The sequence below is a fragment of the Lontra canadensis genome, unplaced genomic scaffold (genome assembly GCF_010015895.1).
Source record: "Lontra canadensis isolate GAN:19392208 unplaced genomic scaffold, GSC_riverotter_1.0 scaffold8, whole genome shotgun sequence".
In the NCBI taxonomy this organism is placed as follows: domain Eukaryota; kingdom Metazoa; phylum Chordata; class Mammalia; order Carnivora; family Mustelidae; genus Lontra; species Lontra canadensis.
The window spans coordinates 2,629,991-2,652,570 of record NW_022631002.1 but is presented as its reverse complement, the minus strand read 5'-3'; the positions used below and the strand labels follow the sequence as shown (position 1 = coordinate 2,652,570).

General features: G+C 58.6%; 1 protein-coding gene across 1 annotated transcript; it reads right to left on the bottom strand.

Moving 5' to 3' along the window:
• Positions 1 to 1,680: 1,680 nt before the first annotated feature.
• On the bottom strand, positions 1,681 to 22,547 carry LOC116865945 (collagen alpha-1(I) chain-like). Its single transcript, XM_032854603.1, has 4 exons — positions 22,244 to 22,547; positions 4,003 to 4,183; positions 2,815 to 2,862; positions 1,681 to 1,757 (listed from the first exon to the last, which is right to left on the bottom strand). The coding sequence occupies exons 1-4, from the start codon at positions 22,499 to 22,501 to the stop codon at positions 1,681 to 1,683; spliced, it is 564 nt and encodes a 187-aa protein (XP_032710494.1). The 5' UTR covers positions 22,502 to 22,547.
• Positions 22,548 to 22,580: the final 33 nt, after the last annotated feature.

Here is a 22,580-nt window from a genome sequence, read left to right as displayed (position 1 = left end):
CTTCCAGGGGACACAGGACACCGGAGCAGGACTCTCTGTGAGTGCCAGGAGTGGGAGGTGAGACAGAACCCTCCCTGCCCACAGGACATGGCTGTTCTAGTGGGGATGTCAAGGCACACAATAGATCACAGTGAGTCAAGACAATATGATCTCGCTGTGTGTCAGTGAAGGCTAGGGCAGCCCCTCTGTACAGGTGACATTATGCTGAAATCTGGCCAGAAAGGAGCCAGGCCTGAGGACAGGTGCAGGCAGGGCCAAGGCTGACTCCCCTGGGGCTGCTCCTAGTTCCTCACTCCCCCACCCCCGCCACACCCCTCCCCAGGCTTCTCCATGCCCTAGAGCTGGGGATCCAACAGTGAGCACCATGGGCGCTCTGGAACCCTGGTCCGGCATGTGCCACTGTGGGGAAGTGACTCAGTCTGTCTGTGCCTTGGTCCCCCACCTGCTGCTGAGCGGACAGCACAGACGGGTCCTGGTGTTCGGTGAATACTGAGCCCACGAGTCCCAGCGTTTGCAGATCCAGCAGCACTGGGGAGTTCTCGGGGATGTGGGTGCCCCTGCTCCATGGAGCGGGTCAGCCACAGAAGGTTCCTGCCGGTAGAGGATGAGACTCAGGGACAGATGGGGGTCCCCACGGGTGGAATCCTGTCCTGGAGGGCAGGGGCTGGGACCATCTGAACAGCCCTCGGAACTCTGAGTCAGCAGCCCCGTGAGTGTTTCTCGGAAAGGGTTCCCAGTCCCTTCCCTGGAACGGGCGAGACCCCAAACTACACCAACGCTGCCCCCCCCACACCGGGCCCTGCCTGGAGCCCCAGCCTGTTTCCACGCCGGCGGGATGGTTTACCCACTGGAGTCACTGAACCCTTTCTGTTTGTTTCGTGAAAAAAAAAAAAGGTTCTGTTTGTTTTAGCCACATTGTTTGTTGTTTAAAGGAATGAAATAATTAGAACAAGAGGAACACTCTGTGGGCTCGGATTTTTATCTTCACGAGCATGTAAAACCTATAGATCCTGCCATCGTTCCTTTGTCGACCAACGCGGCCGCAGCAGTTTCACTCGTGGCCATACTGACTCATCCCACCGCGTCTTCTATTTAACAAACGCAAATACGGAACATTAGAAATCTAAGTCCGTCTCAGCTTCCCGGGGCCCCATAACAAGCCCCACGAACTGGGTGGCGGAAACAACAGACGGCCTCGCGGCTCCGAAGGCTGAAGCGGGGCGTCCGCAGGGGCGGGGGCTCCCCCAGAGGCTCGGGCGGGAGTCAGGCCGGGCACCTTCAGCGTCTGGTGTCGGCAGCTGTCCTTGGCGCCCCTCGGCTATGGAGCCTCTTTGGGTCCTGTCTGCGTCTTCCTACCTGTTGAAAAACTTCCTTTGCCCGTCGTTGTCCAAGTCGGACCAAAAACCCGGGACAAGAGGCCTGACTGCGTTCTGCCCCAGGACACACTGACGCCCTCGAGGGGCTGGCTCTGCGCCCTGCCGCGCCCTCCCCCACCTGCTGCCGGCGCTGCGCGGGGAGGGTGAGGAGCAGCGCTCCCGTGCGCATGTCCCCGAGGTCGGAAACACGCAGGGACGATGAGTAACTAGCTCGAGGTCGCGGTCGGCGGGGCGGTGGGGGCTGGGGCCCTCCCTCGCGGTGGAGCGCCGCCTCCCCCCACACACACTTAAGTGTGTCCTATGCTCAGCCCCCGTTCCTGCTGCCGTGACAGGCCTCACAGCGGCGCAGCTCCCCACCACGGGCGCCCACCACACTGTCTCCTGGGAGGAGCGCCAAAGTCGCCCCCAGTTCCAGGCGCCCCAGGCCCCACGTGGATGAATGTCGCCGCGGCTCCTCGCTGGGCCCTCGTGACACTCAGTTCATGGCCGCGGGCGCGTGTATTTGAGGCCCATCGTGGACCCTCTACAGCCGTCGGTCAGGACACCAGCCAGGGAAGGTGTTGACTCACCCACGCAGTGCTCACACCCAGGGGCCCTGAGAGGGCAGACCTTTAGTGCAGAGGTCCAGGTGAAGGTGAGAAGGGCCCCCAGGGGACTCCTGAGTCCTGCTGGATCTGAGCGCACAATCCACTCTCCAGGGCGACTGAACGATCCCCCCTGCTAGGGTCCAGAGACTGTCCCCAACGACACGCCTTCCCACCAAGGCGCAGCCCTCCCCTGGGACCCAGGCCGACCCTCCCGCTGCTCTGGCCGATGGAATGGTGTCTGCACATCAACCCAGGTCTTAAGGAAGGCAAGAGGCCTCTACATCCTCCCTCCCCGAGTCCAGGCACCTGTCATTAGGAGCCGGAGCCACGGGAGGAGAGCGAGTCACTCTCACGCCGTCCCACCTGCGCTCCCGGCAACGGCCGGCACCGACCGCCAGCCAGGAGAGCAAGCCAGCTCGCACACGCAGCCCACCGACGCGGGGGCGCGTCACGTGGAGCGAAGAACCACCCAGCTGAGCCGGCCCATCACAGAATCCTGAGAAAGAAGACTCGGTTGCCGTTATAAGCCTCTAAATGTGAGGGTGCTATCTTATGTGTTAAGCGGCACAGAGACAATATCCAACAGAAATGCACACATTTGCCAAAAGACATGTACTAGAGCATTCTTAAGAGCACCACTGGCGACGGTCTCAAACCAGAACCACGGGCACATCCCTCCATGACAGAAGGAGCAAAGGGCGTGGGTCAGAGCGCGTGATGGGACGTTCCACGGCAGGGTGGATGGACGCCCTGTGGCTCCCTGCAGCAGCCTGCGTGAGTCACGGGTGTGCGAGTCAGAGCAAAGTCCCCATGTCACACTCTGTACAACAAGTCAGGATGCCCGGCTGTACCGAGTGAGGGGGCGGTCGCCTCCGGCGCGTCGTAATTGCTTTGGGCAGCTATGACAGAAACACGACAGCTTGGGGGCCTTACGCAACAGACTGATTTCTCACAGCTCTGGAGGACAGAAGGCCAAGACCAAGCTCCTGGAGACTCAGCGTTCAGTGAGGACCCACGTCCTGGATGAACAATGGTGCCTTCTGCCTCCCGTGGTGGCTCTCCGGGGCCCTAATCCCATCACAAGGCTCCACACTCACGCCCTCATCACCCTTCTTGTACGCCCACCTTCGGTACCATCACACGGGGACTGAGGATTTCACACCCCAATTCTGGGGGTCACTGTAGGGGCACGGCCGCAAGGGGGCACGTGGAGCTTCTGGGGGCCGGGGATGACAGACCTCTGCGAGCTGCGTATAGAAAACACTGCCTTTGAGAAAACTCATCAAGCTCACTTGTGGCCTTCTCTGCTTTATGTTCTACTTCAGTAAAGAGTGTACTTTTACAACACAAGTCAGACATTTTCTCGTCACCCATTGCTTCGTAGTGAGTCATGGCCATGTGCAGTAGCTGTACGATTTCTCACGGCTTCCGCGGGTCAGCAGTTGAAGAGGGGCTGGACTGGCCGACTCCGGTGCAGGGTCTCCCATGGGGTCCCGAACACTTCAGGCTCACCTGAAGGCCTTGCCGTGGCCTCTTTCCTCCACCGAGCTCACCGCCGCGTCGACTTTCTTCAGGGCTCTTCACTCTAGAGAATGAGCTCTCCCGCCCAGTTGCCCTTCCTTGCTGCTAACCACCTGCCTCTCCCCACCAGGACGCACGCTCCTTATGGCCATGAGGGCAACGGCTAGCGCTCAGTAAACATTTGTAGAATGAAGAGGCAGGGAGGTGTTGAATGCAGAGTGAACATGTCCTTCGAAGCACACCCTCGGTGCTGTTAGATGCTGAGGACCGGGACGGGCCGCAGTGAGACGGCACATCACAGGCGGCTGGACACACGCCCCCTAGCACCACGAGCGGGGCCCTCCCTGTGTTGTGTGGTGTTGCATCAGACGGGCTCCCAGTACCCACTGCCCTCCTCCCATGTGTCTCCAGGTCTGGAGAGTAAAAGCACTATGTTTCCCAGACTCCCAGCAGCCCACGGGCAGGGGGAGTGACACCCAGCCAGTGAGATGCCGCTGGCCAAGGTCTGGAGCAGGTGCCAGCGCCCGGCGGCTCCACAGCTACACGGGCACGGAGACCCGGGGGTCTGTGCACAGCAGGCCAGCGTCCAGTCACGCGCCGTGGCGAGTCCAGACGCGAGTGGGTGGTGACTTCCCGATCCCGGCTGGCAGGCACAGCCGTGGTCCCAGCTTCGGCAGATCCGGAGCCACCTCCCGCCTCCTGCCCAAGGGAAACACGGCGCTGTCTCAGCAGGTCAGTTCTGCGTTGTGCACGAGTCCATTCCGGCGGCCCTGCTAGAACACACCCCTCCCTCTGATGATTTGGGAGCCCCGATCCCTTGTATTAAGTCCTACTCTGTGGAACACGCTTGCAGGGAGGGCACCATCATGCCACCTGCCAGGGCTGGGATGTCTGAAAGGAGGGTGTGAACGTGCAGTGCCCAGCTACCTACAGGTATGGCCACAGGTCCCCAGACAGCCTGAGAAGACCGGAGTCCGGCCCATTACCACCTGGACGCTCCGGCGACGAGCGCACAAAGCTTCTAGACGTTTAGGACATCCGGGTGGCTCCCTGCCTCGCTCGCCTTTTTGCCCACGTTTTGGGGAAGACCCAGCTGGCGGCTCGCTTCAGTGATTTTACACAACAGTGAGCACGGAATTCGTTTCTTCTGCCACATGCCACAAACGTCTGTCTTCATGCGATCGAGTCCTGACACGACCACTAACGTCGCTCTGCCACACTGGGCAAGCCACTTAGCCCTCCTAGTCTTCATGTTTGTCACTACAGGAAGACAGAAGGAACCAAACCCTATCAAGCTTCCTTCCAGCTTCGAATGCCGAGAATTCCTGTCTATTCTGCTGTGTGTTCTGTGAGTGTGTACGTGTACGTGCGTGTGTGTGTGTGTGTTAATGCCCCCTTATGACCAGTGAACTCTGCACAGCTCCCTGTCCCGGTCCCCACCCTGCCATGTTGGTGCCTACGAGCTCCAGAAATGTTACTTTAAACTTTTTTAATATTTTTATTCTGGAAAGAAACAGGGCAGGGAGAGTAAAGACAACCCGACACCGCCCCCCCGCCCGATGCCCAGTTCCCACAGCTTCTCAGCCTGTGCCTACTGTCCTTCCATCTCTGCCCTTTGGCAGGCCTGTGCCCTTGGCCTGCTGTGAGGGAAAGCCCCTCTCTACACCTCTCACTGAGTACCTTTACAGAGCAAGGACGGAGCTGGGTTTCCTGGCAATGCAGTTGTGGGTCAAATTAAGCATTCTGCATCCCAAGTTGTCTTTGAATCTGGGTCACCTCTTCCCAAATCCTGTTTGGAAAAGTGCCCTTATCAAGAACAGATGCTCCAGATGTTTCACAGATACTGGCACATAAGTAAGAACACAGCCCCGACACACACACTTTTTTTCAGAATGCAATTTTTAGAACATCAGGAGTGACTCCAGGGTGGTCTGAAATCAACCGTTCTCAGAAAACTATGAACTTGATATGAAAATTAGGCGATGTATTTTAACACCTACCCACACCGGTCCCCAAATTCCTGCGCTATCACCTACAGCTCCTCCCAGACGCACCGGCAGAATCCCGCACCTGGTGTCTCTGTTCAAGGTCTGGGACAGCAAGGAGTGCTTAGGCAGGTCCTGGGCTGGCCCCTAGCTCTACCCCTCAGAAACGTGTGACCGTGGGCCAGTCACAACTTCCCTGGGCTTCTGTAACCTCATCAGCAAAATGGGAATCATACTCTCCAAGTCTCTCTTGTGGGCCTCTTTGGGGACTCACCAGGTAACAAAATACTCGGCGTGGAGCCCGGCACAGAGGAAGGACCCGCACGCAACACTGCTGTCCCGCCTCCCAAACCGCACGCAGGGCTCCCTGGGCACCTGGCTCGCTCCAGGTCGGCTGTAGGCTCGCGGGTGCAGCTGACACCACGGACCCAGACGTGATCCCCAACAGGAAAAGGTGTGTTGGTTGCCCGATCCTACCGGATTTCCTGCCATTTCCTCACCGCTCCAGCAAGCCTGACACAAGAAAGGCATTCAACCTCATCTTCGAAGGAGAAGAAAGCCCAGGAAGAAAACCACGTTTTAGCAGAGGGACTTTGTCTGCACAAGAACCACGACTCCGAGGCTCCGAGGACACAGTGGGGCTGTTTTGGGGCTCCTCACCGGAGCAGCCGGCCCGCCGGACAGTAAACGTGCTTCTGATGAAATACATGTTTTGGGCAGCGGGTTCTCCCGCCGTAACAGGCAGTGTGCTTCCAAGACTGTGTCAGGCTAAACGCATTTGTCATCTCAGATGCGAGACCCTCCCAGCAACGCAACAACCTGAACAGTAACAAGGACGCCAGCCCTGGGCAGGGAGGCCCGGCTTCTGAGTCAGCCCGCGGCGTGTCCGAGCCGGCGCTCTGGGGCCACTGAGGCCGGCGTGCAGACCATGCGGTGGCATGCTGATGCCCCAGCTGCCCGCACCCTCTCCTCCTTCCGCCTGGCAGAGCCCCTGGGTCGTACAGACAGTGTGCCGCCCAAAGAGCCTTGGGCCCCCGATGTGTGCTGGCTGAAAACAATAAACCACATGTGTACTTCCATTAACCAACAAAAGTCACATCTCGAGACACCACTTAACAGGAGCTCCCTGCAGTTGTACCTGCTGAATGTCTCCTCAAACCCCAGCGAGTCCCCAGGTGGGATCTCATCTCCCACCTGGGGATCCAATGCCCGAGAAGCACCTGGGATGTGCTTCCTGAAGCTGATGGGGTTGGTGATGCCCCCGAGAGAGACAAGCCAGTCGAAGCAAGGAGGGTCACACCATCGAAAGTCCGAGGTAGAAGGCCTGGACTTTGGCATGCGAACACAGAAATGCTCATTTCCTGGAAGAAGAAATGGAGGCTTGGGGACAGGACGCGGCCTGCTAGCACGGGCACCAGCACCAACCACCCTCCAGAGCTTCCCTCGCAGCTGCAAACACCTCCAGAGACGCCCTGGTGCCCGGAGACCAAGAAAGGCTGTGGGTACCCCCCCTTGCCAGGACCTCTGTTCAGAGGGACCCCGGGATCCCCTGTTGTCTCTAGACAGTGCAGAAGAAGGGGACGTGAGTGAACCGAGAGGACGGCACCGCAGGGCAGCGGGGAGGTTGCCCTAAGGAGGCAGTGCCAGGGATCAGGGGGCTGTATGTGTGTGCGTGTGCGCACGCGCACATGAACGTGAAAAAGGGACGTCCATGGGGAAGGATGGAGACTGCTGTCCCACCCAGCCCAGAAGCCAGGGAAGTCAGGCCTTGACCAGTAGGGGTGGTGGCCACAGCCTCTTTCCTCTAGGACACACCTGCCCTGCCCTGAGAGGGGCTATTAGCCCTGTGATTAGTTTACTCCTTCCCTCGGGGGCCTTGGGCAACGTTTAGGCTGGGGCCTCCCTCTTCTCATTTGTCCAAATATTTGCAGCTTGTGGGTCATGTGGTCACTTCTCTGAAAGGCTACATTTGGGGTGGTTCTGGCTCAAACCATCTCCATCCCCTCAACACTGCCATGGCCAAGCTGAGAGTCCCCAGCGTGTCTGGAAGCTCCTGGTGACATCCAGGTTGTTGGGAAAGAGGCAGGGAGTGAGAGGCTTGAGCAACTCCTCTTAGGGGAGCTCTGCACTGGGGACCCTGCCTCTGCTTCTCAGCTCCCCCGGCCACTCTGGGGCAGTGTTCAGAGATGAAGACCCTGGGGCCTGAGCAAGGGAAATGGGACCCAAGCCAGTGGCACAGCGGATGATGGTCTGAGCCCCACCAACTGGGTCTGCCTCCGTCCTCCTCTTCATGGGGCCTTCCTCTGTCGTCAGGTCGTCACCCCGGCAGTCTTGCTTCATCAGCGTCCTCCTGAGGTTTCCCTTGGTCGCCATTTACTGACCTCTCCCTGTGGTCAGCAGCTGGGCTACTGCCTTCGCATTCACATCTGATTTAATTCTTCTGAGTCCCCCAGAAGGGGGTCTGACTTCTCCCATTTTACAGATGAGGCTACTGAGGGGTGGGGGGTCAGATAACACACCCAAGGCTCATGGCAGAGGCAGAACCACGCTGAAAGCCGACGTGCTCAACCTGCCACCTTCCAGACCACTCCCCAGCAGAGCTGCCATGCAACCTCCCTACGAAGCTGGCATGGGCTTCCGAGAGGCAAACGGGCCACGGGGCTGGCGGGACTCGGAACGTGGGAGCTGCGACCAGATTCAGTGGATGTTCAGCGCCCCTCTTCGCTGAGAAGCAGTATTCCTCCCCAGGGGTGCCTTCAGGGCCTCGGGAAGCAGCGTGGAGGCCGCGCCGGTGCCAGGCCTGGGGTGGGGGCACAGGCGAAGCCGGAAAGGGCTTGGAAGCACGGCTCGTCCTGCCTGGGGTCGCCTGGAAGCCTGAGCCTGTACTTACTTCTCCCTGCTAAATAACAGCTCTGGTTTCTGCTAAAAGGATTCATTCCCAGAGCACAATAATTTTCATCTCCTCCTTGCTACAACCCATAGTTTATGGCTAAATATAAGCCATAATGAGCCGCTGGCCTGATAGCATCGTTAAGGAGATATTTGACCTCGGGTTTAATTGCAGGATGGAATCAATGGTTGGGCCCGCCAGCGCGCAGGCGAGTTCAGGGCTCCGCATCTGGCATCCGCTAGCCCCAGGGAAAAGCCCTGGAGAAAGTGATGCGGGCAGGGAAAGCGGCTCTGGAGGCTCCCGGCCCGCTGAGTAGGGTGAGAGCTCAGGAGCCTGGGCGGGCGGGGGTGCCTCCCTGGCCTGACCCTGCAGCCGCCTGCTTGAGTGAGCCCGGGCAAACGCTTATCCCTGAGAGCAGCCTGCAGACTAGTCCCTCTTTAAGCCCAACCTTCTGCTTTCCAAAGCCCTCCAGAAGATGGCTGCCCCCACCCCCACCGGCAGAACGCAAGGCCAGCGGGCTTGGCACTGGGCTCGAGATGTGCCTTGCCACCAAGCTCAGAGACTAAACACCAGTTTGAAGTGTCCCCAACATAAACTTCCGGCTTGCACGGGGGCTGGTGACTGGTGAGGGAAGCTGGGGATGAGGCCACCCCAGCACCTGCAGAAAGCTCCTGCCACAATGAGAGCATGCTGGGGCCGCAGGGCGCCAGAGCGGGGCCACAAGGAGGAGGGACTCGGAGCAGCAGCTGCATCAGGTCTCCCGCCACTGGGCCCATGACCCCAGCACTTCTGCGAGAAAAATGTGGCCTGGCTGGAGCCTGTGACCCCCACCCTGGGCCTGGAGGACTGGGGTGGAGTGAGGCCTGCAGAAGCATGGCCCTCACCCTGGTCTCTCCTCTCGGATTTTTCCCTCGGCTGCACAATGTCAAGGCTACAGAACCCGTCAAGAGAATATCAGCTGAGCACATGGGCTTGACAAATGGCAACTCTTCAAAAGAACAGGGTACGGAGAACTGTGAGTGAGGTTCAGTTTGCTCCGTCTGGTGGCTCTCACCTGGGAGGGAGTGTGTTAGGGATTTTGAACAACCAGTGAGAGCTATGGGCTGCTGCCCCCAAATGCACCCGCACTTCTGCACCTCCCACCTCTAAGATCCCTTGATCTAGTTAAACCCACACCTTGAACGGCTCCATTACCCAAGTGTCTGGAAGCAGACGCAGATCTCACCTCCCAGCCCCAGTTTCCAGGGGTCGGCATGGAGCCCTGAGGTGGCCCCTTAAACAGACATCCCCCCTCCGCAAGTCAGTCACCCCGACGTGGCCCACTACCTGCAACTAGAAGTACAACGAAAGGCCGAAAGCAGCTGTCCTGCAGCCGGGAGTGCCCGCTTGCAGAACCTGAGCTCCGGCAGGCAATTACCCCGCATTTCCCCTTTCCTTCAGAGACTCTTGTTTCCTCGGTTCCCCGGACTTCTGCGCCGCTTGGGCACTGGGTGGGTTACCCAGTCCGGGTGAGCGCGGCCTTCGAAGCGAGATCCAGCTCGGAAGATGGAAGCGCCAGGCTAGGGTGCTCCCCGGGCCGCCACCTCCACCTGCGGCGGCGCGTGCTGTGTGCCCGGAAGCGCTATCCTAAGCTGCGCCGATGAGCGCGCCGGCAGCTGCGGACTCACAAGCACAGTGTGGGGAAAAGCCAAGGAGGTGTGTGGGGAAAACCAAAACCTCCCCCGCCTGACATCCACCGGGAACGGATCAGACAAGGCCTGAAATTCCCCACTGTTTCGCTTTACTGTGGAGACGCTGCCGCGTAGTGTTTGGAAGACCCGGGTCCATTTCCACGAAGAAAATTGGGGCATGGTGCCCGTCTCAGCCCTGCTGCCCCGGGCTGGCAACACCCACCTGCCTGGCCACAGCCACAGCCAGGCACCCGGACTGCCTGGCCAGCCTCCCCTCCAGGTCAGATCGGCCCGGACCTGTCTGGCCAGTGCTTTCTCCTGCTCTTCCCATCCTCAGTCCTCACTAAGCTAAGAAAAGGAGGCACCAACGTTTTCCCAACCCGCAGAGGAGCAGCAGGCTGTGGGTGCCGGGGTAAACAGTTCCCTTGGGATGGGGAACCTGGAGCTCTCTCTGCCCACAAGAACATCTGGGCCAGGAAGCAAACTGAAGAAGTCCGGGCTGGTTACATTATTTTTAAAATAAAGAAGAGGCAAGGGAAAGCCAGGCACTGAAGAGAGAAGGGAGACTGAATTTATCCCCACCGAGGTGTCCCAAAAGACTTATCTATGCGCACTTCAAAAAAGGCACTGAAGGACACAAATTGGGGTTTTCCTTAACCCAAAAACCTGGTTGTACTGCTGCGGGTTTTGGGGGCGTGACTGCGAACGGAGAGCTCCAGATTACGGGCAGCGGGGGAGGAGGCACGACAATTTCACCCCTGGGGGCGTGCGACAGCGGGTCGGAAGGGGGCTGTGCGCGCCCTTTCATTGGGCCTGGGACTCCAGCACCGCAAATGCCCGGCGGCCGCAGCACAATCGGCGGGCTGTTTGTAATTCCATCCTTTTTTCATTAACATAAACACCACTTGAACAAAAATATACACGGCCACCTACTTCGCCAGGAGAGGCGGCCCAGCACCCACGGCCGGCGCTCGCCCACCCGCAGGGTCCCCACCCTAGTGGCGCGCCCGGGGCACCCGGGTCCGTGAAGTCTACGCTGTGCAGGCCGGCCCGGGCTGCCTTTGGAGGCTTTGAAGCCTCAGGCCTCCAGGCTCTCCAGCTGCCCCCAGCTCAGCTCGTCACCCGGCGGGCGGCTGCCGGTGCCCCACGGAGGTGCTGAGTTGTCAGCCTAAATTCCTAGTTAAGCCTCTTGTTGATAAAGCCTCAGGGCAAATTGGTTCCTCTTTACCTGCCCGCCCCCGGCCTCCGCCCTCACCCGCGCAGCCCTAATCGCGGCAGAAGCCGGTCGCCGGCGGCCGGGCCGCAAACTAATGGAGTTGGAAGCAGCGCCGTCTCCACTCAGCCAGACACCAGGCAAGGTGGAGGAAGGAGCTAGGGGGCCGGGGGCCGGGCCACCTGGGACCTCCGTCCTGGGGCTGAAGGCCCACTCTTGCTGGGATGGGCTTCTAGTGGAGGAAGCACGACAGCGGTGGGGTCTGCGCCGCCCACTCCAGTGGTCCCCGCGACCTCCGGGAGTGCTCGTCGGTGCTTTGGCGTCCCTGTTCACACAGTCCGATCCCGGGTTAGCGGCCTCCGGAACACGCGTAAGCATGTGCGCCCAAGAATCTCCCAGAGCAGAGCCCACCAGAGTCCGTCTCGATCTGGGTCTGCATCGCCCTCTTCCCCTCTCCCAACAGCCCCCCACCACTAGTTAGACCCTGCTCCCCCTCGAATCAAGAATCAGGAGGGTTTTGGAGACCACAATCAGCCCGGCTCACCGAGGGCTCAGCTCGATCTACAGGGGCAGAGGCAGGTGGAGCACAGAGCCAGTTCTCGGGGAGTTCTGCCTCCAAGCGAGGTAGCCAGAATGGTCCACTTAGTAGACCTTTAATGTGCTTTTTCTCCTTCGGTTACTGCATAATCTTTGGCATCCTGCTATTCCGTAGACATGTTCCAGGCCATCTTGCAATTTAAGTGCAGTTCCCGGTTTTGCACAGGGAAGAAAAAAAAAAAAAAAAAGCCCCGTTCAAGACATCCCACTGCACGGGCCTCAGCTCCAGTCTGGGCGTCCCCCTCTAGTGGCAACCTATGCTGTATCCACAGTCCGCGCAGACACCCTTCCCCTCAGCCCCTCTCCCTTCGTATGCTTGGGCTGCCGCAGGACCCGGGACCGGGCGGTCCTGCCACGACCGGCCAAAGCGGGGCTCTGGGCTCTGAGACGCGCAGAACTGGTTTCCAGAAGGCGTTGATCCACGACTGCGAGTCCCCAGCGCTCCCCAGAGACCCCCAGCCTCTCCCCTCACTCGCGCCGGCGGGAGAAGGCTGAATCGGGCCAAGTGAGTGAGAAAGAGGTGCTCACTGCCACTACCCGCCCCCAACCCGACCGTTCCCGGGCTGGAGAGTTTTCAATTTGCCACTCCAGCGTCCCCCGCCAGCATCCGGCGCGCACCCCCTCCCCCGGGATGGTCGAGGTAAAATAAACACCGCGTTCACGCAAGCAGAACCCATCATTTGCCCAAACCAAGGTTAAAATAATTGCTTCGTCGCAGAATGAGAACAGTAGTAACCAGCCCATCCGGGGCTGCCCAGGACCCTCCCACCGCCGGGGCCTCGGTGGACGCAGCGGCCTCTCAGCCCGGCCAGCCCGGACTCGGAGCAGGGGCACACCCGGGGCCCTGCGGGGGTCTGGGTCCGCGCGAGAGAAACCCGAGCACGGTGGCTGCCGCGAGTCGGTCGCACCGCCTCGGCCGAACGCCAGCCCTCGGCAATTCCTTTCTGGGAGGCGATGTAAAGAATGCTGGAGTCAGACTCGCCAAACCGGAGTGAGTCTGGGCAGCTTCAAAGGACAGAGACAGAGAGGTTAGGGGCAGGCAGGCAGTGGTGAAGGGCAGCTACCCAGAAGCGAAGTCCTCAGAAAACGCTGCTTTGCCAAAATGTGCAGAAAAACGTGGGGCAGTGGCCGGAGGGGGCCGGGGGTAGGAAATCTATAAGCCGTCTCTCTAAAAAAGTGAATTTGATTCCTAATTGAGTTACTTTTCATAACTAATGAAATGGGTCTTAGCCCGACGCAGAGGGGTAGCGGGGCGGGGGGGGGGGGGAATGACCCCGCGGGGGGGTGGGGGCAGCAGTGCCTGTAGCGGCCACGTGGACCTAACATACTCTCAAACTTTCACAAAGAAAAGGCAGGTGGGAGGAGGAGGGAGATAAAAGCATCGACTTTGACCCTGGGAATATAACAAAATGTTTAAAATACTTTCAGGTTGAGGCTTTTAGAAACAGCAGGTCTTACACATCTTCCGTGTTGGGGATAGAATTTTCGTAGGTAATTGCTAAATTATTAAGAAAAAAGGACCCAGGATAAGGATTAATTGGTGGCTGGGCAGCGACTGGAGATGCACCGTGAAAGCCTGCTGCTGGCCGGGGGCAAAGACCGGCCGGGGGCCAGGACCCTTGTGGGGCGGAGTTGTTCAAAGACGGGTGTATCGCAAACATTGAGAAAGTATGTTTCAGAATAAAAGGACTAGAAAGTTTGAGTGACTACTTTGTTTTTTTCCTCTGTTGGATTTTTAATTCCGCCGCTTGGGAACAAGTCGAGCGTTGAGAGGCAAAAGGAGTAGTACGAACCGGGGCCCAGCGCCTTTTAGATGAAGGAGCCCGGCCTGCCTTGGGCTTGGGGAGCAGCGGCTGGAGGAGAAGGAAGAGCTAATCTCCCGAGGGGGAGAGCTGGTGCCTGGGCCGGTCAGGGCCGCACTCCAGAATCCCCAGGAGGTCCTGGGGAGCAGGGACCCCTCGGCCTCCGAAGAGCTGAGCTTGGGCTGCTCCCGTGTCTGCCTTGCTCCAAGTCCTCTGCCCCAATTTTGAGCCTGGGCACCCTGGGAGGGGGCCGTCTAGGAGCTAAGGGAGCGCCCAGCCCCGCAAAGGGGACCTTCACCCTGGCGGAGGGCTCAGACCAGACACACAGTGCCAGGAAGTGGAATCGAGGCTGGCGGGGGAGGGAGGGGGTCCTCTCTGCAGGAAGCCTTGGATTTGCCCCTCCTTGTCTGGGGGCGGGGGCAGTTATGGGGCTGTTATGGGTGGTGGAAAGAGGGGGCAGGGATGGTCTCCCCTCTTCTTCCAGATTAGCCAACGGAGCCCAGAATTGGGACCCCTTATTGCCCTCACGGGAGGGAAGGAGGTATCTTTTAATGGATCCCACATTTACTGAGCTCTCGCTGCCTGTGCCGTGCCTTGCTTTCCCGCCTGTGAAATGGGCTCCAGGGCACCAGCAACTTACGTGGCACCTAGCATGGTGCTGGGACACGGGAGGCGCTCAGGACTTCCCTAACCACAGCACTTATTCTCACTGCATCTCCCCTGAGGAGATACCTTCATTTCCACCATCATGCAAATGTGAAAGGTGGTCCAGAGAATTTAAGAAGCTTCCAGAGGTCACACAGCTGGCCTGGCAGGGAGACAGGACTCTAACCCGGGTCTTCGCCAGCCGCTCCCTGACGGCAGGGACTGCGGAAGGTGACCAGGGACTAGGTATGGCCGGCGGTGGGGCGGGGGGCACATCTGAGACCTCATCATTATTCTGTAAAAGGAAGTCCAATTCCGGGCCAGAGGCAGGTCCCCCTCCAACCCAGCACTCTTCTCCCTGAGGCCGGCGCCACAATTCTAAGCCATTTTCACAACCGTCCTGCCCAGGGTAGCCCATTTCACTGATGACGAAATGGAGCCCACAGAGGAAGGGATCTGTCCCAAGTCACATGGGCTGATTCTCCAATTTGTGTTCACTCCACCAAAGCTCTGGTCCTGCCAAACCAAGTCCCTAGACAGAGGCTACATAGGCTTTTGGAACTTCCAGGAGAAAGGGGCAAGGCATCTTAACCCCCTAGATCCGCAAACACCACGGCTGAGGGAGCACCCCCAGTAACAGCAACCCCAGTTAACAGTTACTCACGGGTCGAATCTTCTCAGTACCCAGAAGGAGCTACTGTCAACTGTTTTCATTCTGCAGATGGGGAGACCGAGGCACAGAGAGGCAGGGCCACCAGCCCCAGTCACCCAGCAACGGAGCCAAGTCTCAATCAGGTGGAACTTGCACTCCCAAAACCTCTCTCTGCCCTGGTTCCCATTCAGGACCCCCACTCACCTCAGCACCCTCCCGGACCCAGCATGGGGCACTTCCAGCATTTCTCAACTGGTCCTCAGTCCAGCTCTGTGGATGGCTACTGACCTCATCCCCATTTCAAAATGAAGAAACTGAGGCAACAGGAGATGAAACCATTCGCGGAGACTCTCGGTTCTGTTCTGCCCCTGGCCTCCTTCAAAGGCTTTACTCACAAACAGTCTCGGGGATACCAGAAGGGCCCCCAATACCCTCCCCACTCTCCCGGGAAAGCCCCATTCTAGGGCTAAAGGGAATGAGGTCTGTGACCTGCTCCCAGGAATACCGTCCTCGGGGAAACGTCCGTGTCAGAGTGGGCGCTGACGGTGCCAGGAGCCCCAGAGAGAAAAGTGCCCCGTGTGTGCCTAGCTGAGAATGTGCCTCAAGTCCTCTCTCCCTCCCTCCCTCCCTGTCTCTCTCTCCCTCCCTTCTTCTCTCTCTTTCTCTCATCTCCCTCCCTCCCCTCCCCCTCACTCCCTCTCTCCTTCTTACAAACATTCCTCACTCCAGTCTGGAGCTCCCTGCCTGCCTACCCCGCTGGTGTTCTAGATGCCCTCCTTCCCAAGCTGAACCCACCATTTCTCTAGTGTCTGTTCCTGTCTCTCTTCCCGGTGTGTTAACCGATTTTCCCACAATCGGAATATGCTTCTTGAGGTCCTGCTCTCCGTGTCTCTGACCCTAGGTGTTTCTGGGTTCTAATGACCAAATACCCCAGGTCCCTCTCTGAGGAGAGGCGGGGGTCCATGTCTTCCAGGCATTCGTGCCTTTCTGCTCTAGGTGCACAGGCCCAGCGGCCCAGCACCCCATGCGGTTCTGACTTTCCGGGAGCTGTGCCCCTCCCCGTGTCATGCACACACAAGAGCAGCCCCTCCGGTCCATCCTGCAGCAGAGCTATGCAAGTCCTTTGTGTCTACACACAGATCTTTCCAAGGTCCTTGCAGCAGCAGAGTTACAACCCGGCTGGGACAAAAGGACTCAGCCAGACCACAGGGGATGTGTGGGAAGAGGGTTGTCACCTCCATTTTCTCAGCAAACCCTGGCCTATGGGCCGAGCCCCCAGGCAGGTAAAGCCCCTCCCTCCGACCATCCCTCCCTTCCCAAGCCGTGCCACAGCTGGGCAGATTTTGTTTTCTCCCCAAAAATAACACTTAATTTTCATCAATTTTACCGCCCCCGAATGGAAATAGAGCACCACTGGCTATAAATGGAGACCAATGGGCACATTTCGACCGCACACACGGGCAGCTTTCCGGGAGCAAACTGCTGCTTTTGATTAAGGAACAAATCTGAGCTTCTTCCCTGCATCTCCCACCTTGCCTGGCCCCCAGTTCCCTGACCTCACACTGTTCCAACGCCCTCTTTCCCACAGTGTGTGTGTGTGTGTGTGTGTGTTCTACTCTCCCTCAACTCTGAGAAACACAAAATACCTGGCCCTTGAAATTTAATTCATATTTTCCTTTTGGTTTGTTTCTTTTTGGAACGTCACACAGAATGCATTTTCATCCCACCCCCCCACCCCGGGCACTGCCCCTCCCACCTCAGGATTTAATTCTACTGGGAGCCCCACCCTCTGAGTACGGGAGGGGCAAAGCCCCTTCCTCCGGCTGTATCTTCTGGGTATCTGTTTTCTCTCCTTCCCTGTGGATCCTTTGCTGGAAAACTAAATCTGGGAGACACCCCTCTCCCCCATGCGCACACACACACGCACGCGCCCGTGGGAGAAGGAACCCCTTTGCCCCAACTTTCTGAGCACAGCTGTCCAAGCAGAGAGCTTTAAAATCTACTGGGTGCCTCCGTGGGAAGGAGAGCGGCGGGCGGCCCAGGCATCCGGAATGGGAGCATCAGGACGTTCAGTGTCCGGGAACAGTCTCTGTCTTAGAGCAACAGGCACTGCTAATGCCAGAAAACCTCCCAGGGCAGAGAGCTGTAAATTCCTAGGCTGCCGTGCTGTCAAATATTTCATTGGAGAACGTCATGGAAAATGTGTACTTTTGGGTAAAGTGCCCGCACAGAGGGGCGAGCTCAGGGCTACAAGAGCCCAGGCACAGACTTTTTTTCCGTGAATGTGTAAGTGTCTCTAATGTGCAGCTGAGTGAGGACGACTATCTGTCAGGGCCGGGCGTGTGCCTGACTCGCCCCACAGCGGCTCCTCCCGACGCGGCCCTGGTGGTCCCCAGAGGTGAGGTTTCCAAGCCCCATCTGCGCAGAGGGCACTGCCACTCTCTCCTCCGCACCTTAGGGTCCCTCGTGGAGAGCCTGGGAGGTGGGGGCCAGAATATGGCTTGCTGCTGACAAGAGGGCAGAACAGGGCCGTGGGGTTTAGAGTTTGGTTGGGTGGCCCTGAGTACAGGTGAGGACCGGCCCGGAGAATGAGGCGGGCACTGCGGATCAGCTTTCCCGACGGTCGCTGTGCACCCAGGCACTGGGGCTCTCCGCAGTCAGGGCCCCTCCCAGTGCTCATTCCACAAGGTCCAGAGCTCACGGCCTCTTGTGACAGACACAGGAGCACATCATCCCCACGTCTCCAGTTCATTCCGAGAACCACCCACCCCTGCCAGCAGGACAGAGTGCAGAAAAGTCACTCCACTGCCAGAAAAGTAAAGTAGGAGAGTCACTCCCCTTCTGAGACGGGGCCTGAGATGAAGCAAGGAACGCCTTCCAGAGTCACGGTTTTGTGTGCTAGTGACCGGCCAGGGCACACAGGCCTGGTGTTGTGGCGTGATCCCTGCAGGATCACTCCGTGTGTTAGAGCACACTCGAAGCCCCTGACACCTGTCTGCTCTGTTATTCGCGCTCCGAGTGGCCACACTGGCTGCTGAGTCTCCTCGCGTCACGATGTACCCAGGACGCCTCTGGTGCACCAGCGCCTCTCCCACGATGACCTGTGTGCACATGCACCAACGCGTGCGCGTTGTACAAGGTTCGTGTGAGTAGCCCACGAGAACACACGCAACCCTGACAGCGGTCTACGGAGTTCTAAATCACGTGGTCCGAGGAGCCTCTACCGTCCCGCGTCCGCAGCCCACAGCCCGCCGCGTGCGAGTGATGTGCTGTGCTGCACAGTCCGTAACTGTCCGTACGTGCAACACCGCAGAGTGCACTCGCATATTCTACTCACATACCGAGTTCTACTGACGGAATCTGACAGTAGTCGCACAGGAAGCTACTGCACCACACTCCCATCCCGAGCCTCAGCACAGACGCGAGTTAGGTGTGTGTTCCTCACGCTCTTCTGTGCACACAGACCTGGTGATGCACACCTGCCCGACACGGTAGTGCCAACAGGACACGCCGGCATGGACCTCATCTTACCCTACTCTGGGCCTATTTATTGCAGGTTTCTCTCTCTGTCTCTCGTTTTTTTTTTTTTAAAGTAAACTTCCCAACGTGGGCCTCAAACTCATGACCCTGAAATCAAGAGTCACGTGCTTCACCGGCCAAGGCAGCCAGGCGCCCCGTGTCCTGCGCGGTCTGCCTCTCCGGGAGGATATTCTACACATTGGCAGGCATCATACGTGTGCACATCTGGTGCCTGCAGAGAAACATCCCACGTATTTTGTGCACAAATCACCCTATTAGCCAGGGAAGGGGGGGGATTGCTCTGTCTCCTGACCCTGACATTTCTCCCCACAGCCCCCTGTCCCCAGGGTCACATTTTTCACCCACAGATACCCCACCACTGTCCCCAACTCCAGGCCTCCCTACTGACTCTGCCAGGCCAGGTGGCTTCCCTAACTGCCCAGTGACCACCTCAGGTCTGGGCCCTGCCTGCCCTACCTTCTGTTGCCTTTGGACACCGCCTGGAAGGGGTTGGAGGGAGCAGGGACAAGGGAGGCTCAGGCCCCTCACTAATGCAGAGCAGGGATAGTGGGGGACAGGGCGGCTGCCCTCTCGGTGGGTGGTCGGCTGCTGCCTCTGCCCCAGCCCCCTCCCACTGGGCCGGCCGGCACAATCCGAGCTGGATCTGGTTCCCTGCTCGGGTTACGGCGCACTCTCCGCCAGGGCGGCTTCACTTAAGCAATTAGCCAGTAAAAATACCTTGGGCTTGGGGAGTGGGAGACATGGCAGGCTTGTCTGTTTTTACACCCCCACCCCAATTTAGGATTCCTGGGGCCAAAGCTGGGGCGTAGATTTGATTTGGGATGGGAATGGTGTCTTTATGGATCTTTAAACTAAGAGCAAAAGCTGTCCACATCCCTGTCTGTATTTTCTCCACTCTCCCGTGCGCTGGGCCCCTGGGACTTTGTTTCCGTCTCTACGATAGCCTTTCTCCGTACAGGCTCAACGCTTACAACAGCCCTGAGAATAGGTGCCGTCATTTATCCCCTTCTTAGATGAAAAACCTACAGTACACAGCATAATTACAGCTAATGATACTGTTAACATATGCTTGAATGTTGCAAGAAAGGAAATCTTAAATGCTCTCACACACAAAAGAAACAGTAACTACGTGACAGGATAGAGATGGCTTAAAGGAATGATGAGGGCATGGCGGTGATAATTTTGCAACACATAAATGTATTCAATCGGCACACTGTATCAGCACACTTCAACTTACACGATGTTATGTGTCTATTTTATCTCAATAAAGCTGTTTAAAAAAAACAGCCCACAACCACGTCCCCTTACCAATAAACGAAGGCACAAAGAGCTTATGCAACATCCGTACACGGTGAATGCTGCATTCAAATCCGGACATTCCCAGTGTGCGGGCAGAGGGTCTCTGGCTTTTCCACTGCAGACCCTTGCTCTCCCTGTGGCTTAACTCCTGGTTCCGGGGACAGCTCTGAATTTGCATCCTGGCTCTGCAGGATGACCCAGGGCATGGGATAACCAGAGCTGGGGACACATCTGTAAAGGGAGGGATAATATTGACCTCTTGGGGGCTTCTGTGAAGAGTAAACAAATATCCTTGGGGCATTTAACCTTGGTCCTGGGTTCATAGATGGGAGGTAGTGGGTTCATGGACAGGCTCCAGGTCTTTGGTGAGACCTTGAAAAACCATTCTATGAATGTCGCAGGTATGCGCCTTGCCTTCTGGGGTTGGGAGGGTGGAGGGGATCTGGTTTTCAATGGTCTGTCAAAGGGATTCACAGCCTGTGGAAAGGTTAAGAACATCCAAGGGGTGTTGGTAAGGCAGCGATCAGCACCTGGCGGCCAGTGGTCCGGCGTGCAAAGTCCTGTTCCTGACACTGTGTCTGCGACAGCTGTTACGATTTCATCGCCTGCTCCCCAAAGGACCTCTCTGCGCCTGTCTGCCTGGGAAGCCAGGAGCTAGCAGGGGGGCCCCAAAAGCTTTTCTAAACTCACTCTCTCTACACTCCACCTGCACTGAAGCTTCTGGGGGAGGGTCTCCTGTTGGGGGTAGAGAGAAAAGATGGAGAGGTCTTCTCTTGGCAGCACTGGCTGACCCAGGCTAGGTCCCTGGTGGGCCTCAGTTTCCCCACTTCAAAATGCAAGATCAAGTGAGACTTCTCCGGCCAACTTGAGAGCTGAGAGCCTCCTCTCTGAGCACACAGAAAAGCCCTCCTTGCTATGGATGTGGTTTTTCCTAGAATTGGAGGGGGGTCCCCTACAAATTACAGAGCTGGGAGCTCATTTCCCCTCCCCTCCTCCTCACATTCCCACGTTTACCTCCCTCCTGGGTGGAGATCAGGGTTGGAAAGAGCCTCCATCTGCTGCGTTGCTGAGGATCCCAGCCACTCAGCCCCTGTCCTTGGACAAGGTAACTGCTGCCCCTTCCCTGCAAAGTCTGGTTTGCTGTCAGAGCCCGAGGGGCAAGTGGAGGCCAGGCGGGGCCCCAAGTCCACACTTCCTCCCTAGGAAGGCAGGAGCTCCCCCATCCCAAAACACACAGGAGCCACCAGGGGAGCCAGTGAAAGACCCCCATGTGCTGGAGGGAGGAAATGATCTGGGGTTTAGTCAAAGATGGCATCTGAGGCGCCTCCCAACTGGAGAGGACCCAGGAGGGAAGAGGCTACTGGGGAAAATCTCCCCCAATTTCAAGTCCTGTAGAGCCCCCTCACTTTGAAGGCAGCCTGTCAGAGAAACGGAGGCATTGCTCCCGATTTCTGAGAGCCTGAGAGCCGCAGGGTACTGCTGCACCCTTAGCAGGCTGGGGAATGGGGCAGCCTCTCCCTCAGGCCTCTCTACTAAACGCCAGATGTGCTCCCAGCAGCTGGCGGTAGCGACCCCTTCTCGGGAACTTCCCTCCCAGCACCGCCAGGGCCTCCTAGCCTGCAGCTGCCGTTTAGCCAAAAAAAAAAAAAAAAAAAAAAAAAGTGATGGAAAGAGAATGTAAGAACGCGTGCGAGCGTGGACACGTGTACCCGCGAATGGAGCGGCTGTGCGTGGGCGAGCGCGCAGTGCGGGCGTGAGGAGTGTGTGCGCTAGACGGAAGGCGCGTCCTCGGCGGTGGGCAGGCCTGTGCTTTCGAGCGAGGGTTGGGGCGCCTAAGCTGTGTGAGGGGCATTCACTAAGGCGCGCTGGCGGCTGCGCGCGGGCTCAGGGTCTCTGAGGCCCGTGGATGCCGGCTGGGCCGTGTGAAATGGGGGTGGATCCGCGGGTGCGCGTCCTCCTGCGCGAAGATACAGCCACACACAAACTTGGTCACATCCCACACACCCTTCCCCTAGGCCGGGGAGCCCGGCGGAAGCGGAGCGCGGCGAAGTAGACTCATTCGGCTTCCGCGAGCGCCGCTCGGCCTGGAAAGCTAGCGACCGCTGGGCGCGTTTCGCCTTGAGACCCCCAGCTCCTCGCACAGACGTGCCAGGCGCCCCGAAGGCGACGAGGCGTCTACCGCCGAGGCTGAAGGCGTCTGAGCAAGGAGGGGGGACAGCGGGGGACAAGGAAGCCAGAGAAACCCGAGAGGACAGTGGGCTTTGAAAAGCGCCGCGGGGCAGGCGCACTCCGAGCCTCCCGGCACTCCCGGCGTCTGTGTTTCGTCCAGGATCCTGCCAGGGCAAGGCATCTAGGCTCCTCGCGACGACCCTTGAAAACTGCCCTCTCCTCCCTCCGCCCGACCCAGGGCCAGGGCCAGAGAGGCTGGGCTCGGTGTCCTGCAGTCAGCGCGCGAACAGCACTCACCTGGGTCCCCGCTTGCCGTGCTGCGCCCAGCTCCTGCGCGGTTCCGCGCTCGGCGCCACTGTCCTCCCACCCAGCCCTAGCCCGCGCCCCAGCACTGCCAGGGAAGGCGTGCGTGCGAGCCCCCTGCTGCGGACAGCCTGGCGCGAGAGGGCCGCCCGGGCCTGTGCTCCCCGCCCGCGCAGACTGCTTTCCGGAACCTGGCCTGGCGCGCAGTGTCAGAGGCCCCGCGGCGGCGGCAGGCCGAACCCACAGGGGCATTAGGCCAACTCCCCCCCGCGCACGCGGAATTCTCTATTATTATTATTAAAGAATCCCCAGAACGTGTTTACGTTGAGCC

Coding starts and splice junctions, on each gene's coding strand:
- LOC116865945 (XM_032854603.1), bottom strand. CDS start 22,501: ATGCCCCTGTGGGTTCGGCCTGCCGCCGCCGCGGGGCCTCTGACACTG. Junction 2,863..4,002: donor TGTGGAGCCGCCGGGCGCTG/GCACCTGCTCCA, acceptor TTTCTGTCATAG/CTGCCCAAAGCAATTACGAC. Junction 1,758..2,814: donor GGCGACCGCCCCCTCACTCG/GTACAGCCGGGC, acceptor CGCTCCTCCCAG/GAGACAGTGTGGTGGGCGCC.